This window comes from Pyrus communis, chromosome 4 (assembly GCF_963583255.1).
Source record: "Pyrus communis chromosome 4, drPyrComm1.1, whole genome shotgun sequence".
NCBI classification, from domain to species: domain Eukaryota; kingdom Viridiplantae; phylum Streptophyta; class Magnoliopsida; order Rosales; family Rosaceae; genus Pyrus; species Pyrus communis.
Window position 1 is genome coordinate 2,563,751 of NC_084806.1, and position 9,788 is coordinate 2,573,538.

Below are 9,788 nucleotides of genomic sequence, written 5' to 3' on the forward strand. Positions count from 1 at the left end.
TGAGAAGAGGAGATGGAAGGGGATGTGAATAGGAGGGTAGAGAATCCTCCTCCGAAAGGGAGTGGAGAGAGAGAGAGAGAGAGAGAGAGAGAGAGAGAGAGTGAGTGAGAAAAAAAAAATAAGTGAACTTTGTATGAGCAGTAGTTGTTAGCTTTGCCACTTTAATAAGCAATGGGACAGAGAGAGAGAGAGAGAAAGAAGTAGATAAAATGGGACTCGAACCACGGAATCAACTCCTACAATTTGATACAAATTAATTATGTCTCAAATTTAAAATTCATTAGTAAATTGTAAAATATATAACTATGTTAAAAATTGAAATAGAACTGTAACGAAACATGACGGTATTTGTGGTCTTTGTGAATTTGGTAGAAGGAATTCGAAGAAGATTCCGTTTAATTCGGATAAACTAGAATAACGGTGTACCAATACGATATAAATTGATGTCATTACTGGGTTTGTTTTCAATGTGGTCTGAGCCTGTAGGGAATGAAGGCAACGTAAGGTTACATGAAGATCAGTCACAATCTTTGCCCGCACACGTGGCTAACTATGATTCTGCTTTCTTGAGTCCCTTCTTCCCTTGGTCAAACAAAAGTTAGAAAGTTAGAACCGTGCATAGGCATCACCTTTGTCTTGTAGCTGCTAAATAACTTTGAGGAAATATTCCGTTGGAATGTCCTAAATTAATTGTAGGAAATATGTGGTGCGAGTTGATAACTCTAACTTTGGCTTACAACGAATGTTGTAAAAGTTCTCAAAATCGATTGGAAAACTATTAAGGAAAAAATTGAAATTTTTAGCTTTAGCAAATATTTTGTCTTGGAGTTAAGGAAAATATTGCAAGATCTTTGGACATGATCATACCGCTTATTAGGTCTCAAAACTATTTTTTATTGATTCTTAAAGTGGAAAATTACAAAAATATCTTTAAATTTAAGTTTTAAATCGTTGATTTCAAGTGTTTAAATATGAATTATAATAGGTTTTGTACGGAAAATATATTTTGAAGAACTTGAAAATTATAGTTTGTTATTATGGTTAGAGAAATAAAAAAAAATTAAAAAAGCAAAAAAAAAAACTGAAAAAGAAAAAAAAATTGAAAATGGGTGGATCGGTATGAAGATAGCGACTTTTTTAAAATAAAGTCGCTAAATTATTAGCAACTGATGGCCGATATGATCGGTACAAAAGTACCGATCGTATCATTTTCTATTTTTTTTCTCCTTTTTTCTTTTTCCATTGAATATTTTTTTCTTCCTACATTACTTTACTTAGATTGAAATTCCTTTAGATTAAGATTTATATCTTGTTTTCAGATTTTTTGACATGGATTATAAGAAAATTTTCATCGAAAACACATTTTGTAGAACATGAAGATGATAGTTTGGTGTTGTGGTATGGGAAAAGCAAAACTTAAAAAAATAAAATAAAATTACTGGTTTAGGCGCAGGGAGACGCAACCCAAACTCATGCCCTTGGGAAGGCCTAAGGCGCAGCAAAAGTAGTGGAGGCCCATGAGGTCTGGGGTTTATCGGCGTGTGAATAGTAACACCTTGAGTTCAATTGTTTAGGGGTGTGTGAATAATAACACCCTGAGTTCACAACATGTTTTAGTGCCCAGCACACTTGAATTCTTTTCCCACACAGCAACGTGGCGGAGAAATGTTTTTTTTTAAAGAAGGGGTTACTGAATTAAAAGTTACGACTTTAGTGTGAATTCTATCATGGTTGATAGCAGCTTATAAATGCCCCAACCCCGGCAATCATACTTCATCCCGCCAACCATGGTTGACCCTTGAGATTAAAACTAAACCCTACTCCCTATTAATAACGACCTATAAATACCCACCCTCGACACCAATGCTTCATGCAGGTAACAACGGTTGAGCCATGGGATTAAAACTAAACCTATCCCCTATAAATGCTCTACCCCGACACCTATGGTTCGTACGACAAACTATGGCTTACTTGACGGATTAAAACTAAATCTTACCTCATTACCCCTATAAATGCCCTACCCCCAACACAATTGGTTTGTACGGGAAACAATGGTTGACCTGTGAGATTAAAAATAAACTCTACCCTATATTGATAGCGACTTATATATGCTCCACCTCTAACACCAATGCTTCGTGCGAGCAACAATGGTTGACCTATGCACTTGGGATCGCATTGTTTTGCATACGTTAGGCTACCTTGTTTTGTGTGCCAAGTATTTTCGTGCGTTGATCTCACCTCGCTTGGTGTGCACAAAGCAAGTCTTATTTTCCGTGCGTTGATCTCATAATTGGTTCGTACGGGAAACAATGGTTGACCTGTGAGATTAAAACTAAACCCTACCCTATATTGATAATGACTTATATGCGCTTCACCTCTGACACCAATGCTTCATGCGAGCAACAATGGTTGACCTATGCACCTGGGATCACATTGTTTTGAATGCGTTAGGCCACCTCGTTTTACATGCGAAATTTTCGTGCGTTGATCTCACCTCATTTTGCGTGCACGAAACACGTCTCGTTTTTCATGCGTTGCGCTTGCCTCATCTTATGCGCCAAATTTTCGTGCGCCCCATCTTTGCCCGCACTAAACACAATCTTTGCCCGCACACGTGGCTAACTGTGATTCTGCTTTCTTAAGTCCTTTTATAAAGTTAGAACCGTGCATAGTCATCACCTTTGTCTTCTAGCTTCTAGATAACTTTGATGAAATATTCCGTTGGAGTATTGTGGTCGTTGATAAAAACTAAAAAGTTATATCTATGTTTGGAAGAGAAAAACTACAAAAAAACAAAAAACTAAAAAACTAAAAAGATAAGCTATTGTATAGCATTCTCAAAAAGAGAAAATTTTTGAAAAGATAAGGCATTCTCATGTGGGTGGGGTTGTTTCCCACTTGAAATCAACAGTGGGACTACTCTTTGAGTCTATACGTACAGTCTTCACATTTGAGGATTTCTTTAAGGTATCCGTCGAGTTCATATATTGAGATACTTTGAAGACTTCTATTATGACCCATTGGTAGTCTTTTGTCTCTAGATGTAAGGACTATATTGTTGTAGGAACTCCATTTAGGGTTCCCATTGGAGATGCTTTTATATTTTTGCCAACGTTGTTATTAGCAGTTTTGATAATATTACTCTTCAACGTTAGAATGTGAGCAACTCTACCAGGTATACCCTAAAAACTAATTGGCAATGTTCCATAACATACTCAATTCAGATACAAGTGTTATACTAATGCTACAAAATTACTGGTTAAAAATTTGGTCAGTTTGAGTATGTGACTAGCTGTAAACTCTTGTCTTTTTATAATGATGAAATATAAAATGCATTTGATGGTTAATTAAAATTCAACTATTTATCTAAATCACTAACGTTACATATGTAATAAATAAATTCTAAACTTAAATTTCAAGTTTCTTGAAGCAATAATGGCGGTTCAGGAGTCACCTTGGTGCAGTCGACCCTAGTGAGTCCTCGTTCGGTTGACAAAAAGAGTCACATGCTTAGGTGTTAGGACGAACAAATTCTAAAGGTAAAAATGGAACACACGAACTGTGCCATGTGCAATTACGATAGGTCTCCATTCCTGATATGGATCTCATACAAATTCAAATAGTAAGAATCCTCACATCTTAGTCACACATATAATGTCATCGTCGTCAAGCGAGGCCACAAAAATCATCATTGACAAGCGAGGCCACATCACTCGCTAGGCAAGACATTACCCGTTAGACGCTGTACATACGAAACATACATTAATCCGATAACGGTGTCCACCGTTGGCCAAGTCCTCTCTACCTAAGTGATACAACAACTGCAAGATCCGCTACTCCTATAAACCAAGCAAAGCGAAGCTGCCATATGAACCTGGCCACGTAAGGGTGGCGCCGCCGTGAATCAATCAAGAAAAACAACACCCTTAAGATGAACGGCTCCGACCCACCAACAACTAATAAACCAACCACAAACCTCAACAAACCATGCCCATAATCAAGAGAAAACCCTTGGGAGGGGAGTAGATTTCGAATTAGGGCTCGTGTGTATCTAATCAAGCTACCAATTTTTGTCCCTTTGCGCTTCTGTCCAATTTGTGGCAAAATGTTGCTAAACTTGAACAAAAATTGACCATCCAATTGTGCGCACATACCATAGCAAACCGATACTCATAATTGACCTTTACCTTCGTTTACGTTTAATATTATATGGATATCTTTTGATACGTAAATTTTATGAAGATTTATTTTTAAAATACAAGTGATGGTCTGCTTTAAATTAATCTAAACTATGAAAGGTGAAATTTGAATTAGAATAATTAATTAAGTAATTAATTAAAAGAAAACTTCTACACCAATTCAAGCCCCTAAACTTGCTAATTAAAGATAGTTAATTGTCATTAGTCATCCTCATTATCTACTCATGAACAGTGCAGACGAATTTAATAAGCATAACGAATAGACATGTTCTTAACGTAGGTGCATGACATATTCTTGAACTTGGATTCATTTGCAGAAAGATAATATGCAAATCAGCATTTCTGCATCTATATCCATTTTTGACCGCAAACAAAGTATTTTGTGTTCTTCGATCTCTCTCAAACTAATTATTTAAATCCCAAACTCTTCCCTTCAGCAACCCAACTCACCATTTCCTGATCAGGAATCCGAAAACAAAAAAGCACTTTTGATTTCAGAACTCTTTATCAATAACTCGACATGGAAATTCACACAAACGCTAATCTTGCATTCGAGGATGAAAGTGATTCTGTCGACGATGATGATATCTTTTTAGCCGATATTATAAGGCAGATTTTGGCCTTGACTGCAGACAATGAAGATTTTCCGGACGCGAAAAGCACGAAATATAACTCATTTCACAGTAATGTCACCAAACGTCCTGCAGGTCACAGTATGTCATCATCACTTGGATATATAAGTTGGTTGGGAAATAAGAACAGTACTAATTATGCAGTGCCAGCTTCTCTTGCGAAGTCATGGGAAAATAGCAATGTGACTGGGACTGGAGTTTTTATACCACAAGCTGTAAAATCCAGAAGAGATTGCAGGCCCAGTAAGCACCCTAATCCTTTCTTAATTAGTTTAGCCTTTTCCCAGAAAGAAAAAAAAAGATTTTATTCAATTTTAATTCGTCAATGACTAATTTTTGGCTGGTGTCCGACAAGAAGGATGAACGACAGGAGAAAAACTTACAAGCGAGTGGAGAACTTGAAAAAGCACTCATGAGTACAACTATGCCAACCTCAAATAATGTCACGGCCCCTTTCAAAACAGAACAGATTACCTAAGGGCAAACATTTTGCAGTAAAAACACTGCAAGCATCATGTGCCATAAGGAAATTAGGGAAGATTTAATTATTCCATTTTCGAAGTGTTATATTTCATGCCAAGTACTAGCAATTGTGACCCAACTTATTATTTTAGTTGTGTCAAATGACAAAACACAAGGAATGCCACATTATTCAGTTGTATCAAGTTCGAATTGCAGGATAACACCTGGATGCTCAAGTATCTATGCCGTTCTAAACAGAATAGTAATCTTCATACTCGCTTTTTCTTCTCATGCAATTCTCTTAGTTTTTCTAGCTTTTGAATCGGATAAATTATAACAAGAAAAAAATGTCAGAGGAGAGAACGAGATAATGCAAATCATTACCCTTTAAATATTAGGCGAGACCGGCGTAAAAGCCAAGGGAACAACTTGCCAGTTCGTCAACATCTCCAAAAATGCTCAGTCGTCAGTCCCCACTGACAATCTGATGCGATTAGTGTAAGCATAATGTTAAATTAGTATACATCCACTCACCCATGCCAAAGAAGACATTCTTTTACTTAATTACATGTTAGACAACTACCATCCGAACCCTTCCTAATAGTCGACATTTGGAAAAGCATCATATGCAAGGGGGGAAACGGGGTCTCGAGTGCCTGATTTACTTTTTTTGATCGTTCAACCATCTTCATGGTCTCAGCACTGGAGCTGGTTTACTAATAGTGAGGAAATAGCTGATTTAATTTTTCGTAATTCCTAGAGCAGGGCGGTCGAGCTGGGAGTGACAAACATTAGTCCCTAGGACGCGCTTGCCACAAAGAACTGAGTGCTCGGAGACGAGAGAAGTAGTCACTGATGACAAGAAGGGCACGAGCTGCTTGGCGAGTGGTCAGAATCCTATGCAATTGTTGCAGAGTCTGCTGTCTCAAAAGGTCGGCCTAACAAGTAAGAAAGTGTGCGAGTTAGTTTTGTATATATCCAAAGTATGTGCATAAGATATCATAAGCGTGCACCGTTACCTGGTAAAGGAAATTCTCAAGTGTGGCCAGCTTTCCCATAGCAATTGCCATTTGGCCCATGTAGTCGGCTACATTACCAGAACCCGTGGGGCAATGATTTGCCGAGGAAAGTGTCTCCACAAGAGATTGTTGTAGAGCTTCCATTCCTTGTGACAAGGCATCTTCAGCCTGTTGGGAGGATTGCTGCAGATTGCATATTCCCATTAACTGTTGATCTGTTAAAGGCTCGAGGTGGTTCCCAAGTATCTGAATATCCAACGATAAAAACACGATTACAGATAGGCCAACAGTGAAGGTGTATACACAACTTAGAAAACGAAATCTATAGAAGATTACCTTGAGAAGTTCAGAGGAGCGGAATCCACCCAACCACATAAAACACCTTTCAGTGGGCGTCTGCCACATGCCAGAGAGCATGTGAAACACATCAGTCTTGGCAGCGATGCTCTTCAACCTGAATATCTCATCATAATGTGTCATTACACTATCAACGAGAATCCGCAATTCATTATCTCCCATATGGCAATTCACAGCTGATCGCATATCGTGTATTAGCCGCTGATGTTCCTCAAGCCAGTGTGCATACTCCAAGTCAAATGTTAAGGCCCCTGACATGTACAATCAGTTATCAGAAACCACTGGATCAGGGCATGCACATCCAATATCATACCGTACATGTACAAGTTACTCCAAATTACAAACGATTGCTCATTGAATTCAAGACACAAGAAATTGTAAAACCTTCACTGCATTTTACGAATCAATTTCCTTGATTACCATTACTAATTACAAGTTTTATGGATCTAACTGACATAACATATACCATTTCCTGCCACTGAATGACCATAATCCCCTGGAAGTCCATTTGCAATAAATATACCCTGCGTTGAAACACCAACAAAAGGGATGAATAATTATACCCACACACACACGCACATATTACTGATGAAAACTACAAAGTTGTTCACCTGCTGGCGGGCTCGCTGAAGCTCTTGCTCCAGCTGCGAAAGCCTAAGTCGACTATTTTCCAGCTGCTGGACATATGCCTATGTATCCAAAACCAAAACCTATAAATGATCCAAGTATGTTTCATTCATCAACTTAAGACAATGCAACCTTTTCATTCATCAGTTCAAGGTTGCAGAGGCTCATTAAATTGTTGGGAGAACATCAAATAACTGGGAGGGTACCAAAGGTAAGAAAATTAAAGGAAGGGAGCAGAAAGTATATGGTTAAAAGCGTAAAACCAACCAAATGAGAAGTGAAAAAGGGGAGGTAGGTTAAGAAAATAAGCCTTTGCTATCAAACAGAATGAGAAGGCTGAGAAGCATTTAAGGCAAACCTAAATTTTATAGGCCTGGCAGTGAATCTTCAGGGCAAGTCTACACCAAGATTTTATGTCTCAACATACAGAGCTAATAGATTGATACACTAGGTTCCTGACCTACACCCGGTATGCCACTGTGGCACGTCAAACGAATAACGTGATCCCATGCGTTTTAACTTTTTCACGTGACTATACATTATTCTTGTTAAGATGTCACGGACTATCAGAGTTAGAGACGATGAAATTTTAAAGAAAAGGACACTCAAATATGTGCTAATGGAAAGTAAAGATGCATACTTTCTTCCTTAGTCGACTCTTCCTTGCAGCTTCTCTGTTCTGGGCCAGCCTACGTAGCGTCTGCAGATAAGTTAGCTTAATCGGATTAGCATTTAAGATAGAAAATTACTTTTTAATGAAATAACTTTGGTTATTAATCCAAATATTCTAACCTTTTGATCACCAGTTCTTTCCTTTGCCTGCTCCATGGAATCCACTACCACTAGTGCTCCATGCTGCACTCCATGAAGCTAAAACAATATCATAATCTCACATTAATCCACATTGAACTAAAAAAATTAGAAAGCTAAATGAAGTTTACGGGGCAAAATTAGGCAGATTCAAAGCAAATCAATTTAGAGATGGTCCTTGTTACATAATTTAAGGTACTAATTGAATTGAAAGCCTTTTGGAAGCTCTTTTTTAACCGACAAAGCGATAATCCAAACTGCTCTAATATACGAGAGGGAGATTCGAACTAAGGTGGAAGCGGGCGAGCACACAGCTCGATAGTCGAGACAACATGGATGGTAGTCCAAAATTCCAAATGTCAAAAGATTCTCAATTCCATTAGCCTATAGAAAGATTCCCATGAAAAAGTATAGTAGCAGATATATGCTTATGAAACAAAGACCAGAGAGAGAGAGAGAGAGAGAGAGAGGGAGAGGGAGAGGGAGAGAGAAGGAGATACTTGGTTTTTGTCATCGGTGTCAACATCCGTTGAAGTGTCAGTCTGCTGGCTGTTGTCAGCCATGGCTGAATTATCACCCCAATTCTCAAAGTGTCCATTTCCAGACGACGTCGTTCCTTTCTGCTGCTGGTACATGTATGGTTGCTGCTGTCCTGTGTCCACACACCCTCCCCCTCCTCCTCCTGTTCCGGTTATGGTGGAGCCTATGTCCAAACATCCCCCAACGTTCAACGCACCGTAGTGCAGGCCATCAGGTACAACACTAACATTGTTTGCTTTTAAGCTGAACATGGAGCCTGCGCCTGATTAAAACCCACATATTAGAGAGAGAGAGGGAGAGGGAGAAAGGAGGAGAGAGGGGGAGAGAGGATACTTGGGCATAAAACAACAGCATCATCGTGAGGGAAGGCGGTAGCGGACTGTTCAAGCTCTCCAAGATCCGCAAAACGCGTTTGGTTCCGGTCACTGTCGTCTCCCCTGTTTTTTCACACCGCGGAAAAAACAGAGCAACTGGGTTATTTTTACTGCTGAAAATCTGCATACTTCCATAAATTTGAAGACTTTTATGTTTTTTACCCACAACCCAGTTCTCATATGCCATTAAAACAAAAACAGTAAGCAGAGGAGAGAGAGAAACCTGAAATAGAAGGACGAGTGGGAGTAGAACTCTGGGTTGGTTGAAGCTGCTTTGAAGCTCTGCATCTTTTTTTCTGATTGGGTCGTGATTCCTTCTGCCTGTTATCACTTTATTAGAACAAAGAAAAGGTAAAACAAGATGATCTCATACGACTTTTTACAGTTGGAGAAGAAGAAGGGGGGTGGAGAGAGAGAGAGAGAGAGAGAGAGAGAGAGAGAGAGATCGCAGAAGGGTGAGTGAAGTGAAGAAAATCTTGATGTGCTTTAAGAGGAGGATAGCGTATCAGGACTTCCTTCTTAATAAATTTTAAAACAGCAGGCTTTTTATTATTGCTTTCTGACTTGGGATTTTAGCTTCCCAATACGCCAGAGCCACAGAGAGAGCAAGAGAGAGAGAGAGCTCCTTACATATCCCGAGTCTCTCGCTTTGGAGCGTTTCTGTCACTCTCTCCAGTCTTGGCCTTTTCACTCCGCTACAAGCCCTACAATCTCCGATTCTCTGCTCTGCTTTTGCTGTCAATCAAAGCAAAATTCATTGTTTTTGAA

General features: G+C 38.9%; 1 protein-coding gene across 3 annotated transcripts; it reads right to left on the reverse strand.

Moving 5' to 3' along the window:
• Positions 1–5,661: 5,661 nt before the first annotated feature.
• On the reverse strand, positions 5,662–9,608 carry LOC137731513 (transcription factor TGA2.3-like). 3 transcript variants are annotated; one of them, XM_068470633.1, is made up of 10 exons: positions 9,244–9,608; positions 8,980–9,083; positions 8,607–8,908; positions 8,089–8,151; positions 7,937–7,996; positions 7,281–7,358; positions 7,136–7,193; positions 6,649–6,920; positions 6,313–6,558; positions 5,662–6,231 (listed from the first exon to the last, which is right to left on the reverse strand). In XM_068470633.1, the coding sequence occupies exons 1-10, from the start codon at positions 9,306–9,308 to the stop codon at positions 6,085–6,087; spliced, it is 1,395 nt and encodes a 464-aa protein (XP_068326734.1). In that variant the 5' UTR covers positions 9,309–9,608; the 3' UTR covers positions 5,662–6,084. The 3 variants fall into 3 exon arrangements, with proteins under 3 accessions (XP_068326734.1, XP_068326733.1, XP_068326735.1); XM_068470632.1 differs by having other exon boundaries at positions 8,089–8,166; positions 9,244–9,606; XM_068470634.1 differs by having other exon boundaries at positions 8,089–8,166; positions 8,980–9,141; positions 9,244–9,603.
• Positions 9,609–9,788: the final 180 nt, after the last annotated feature.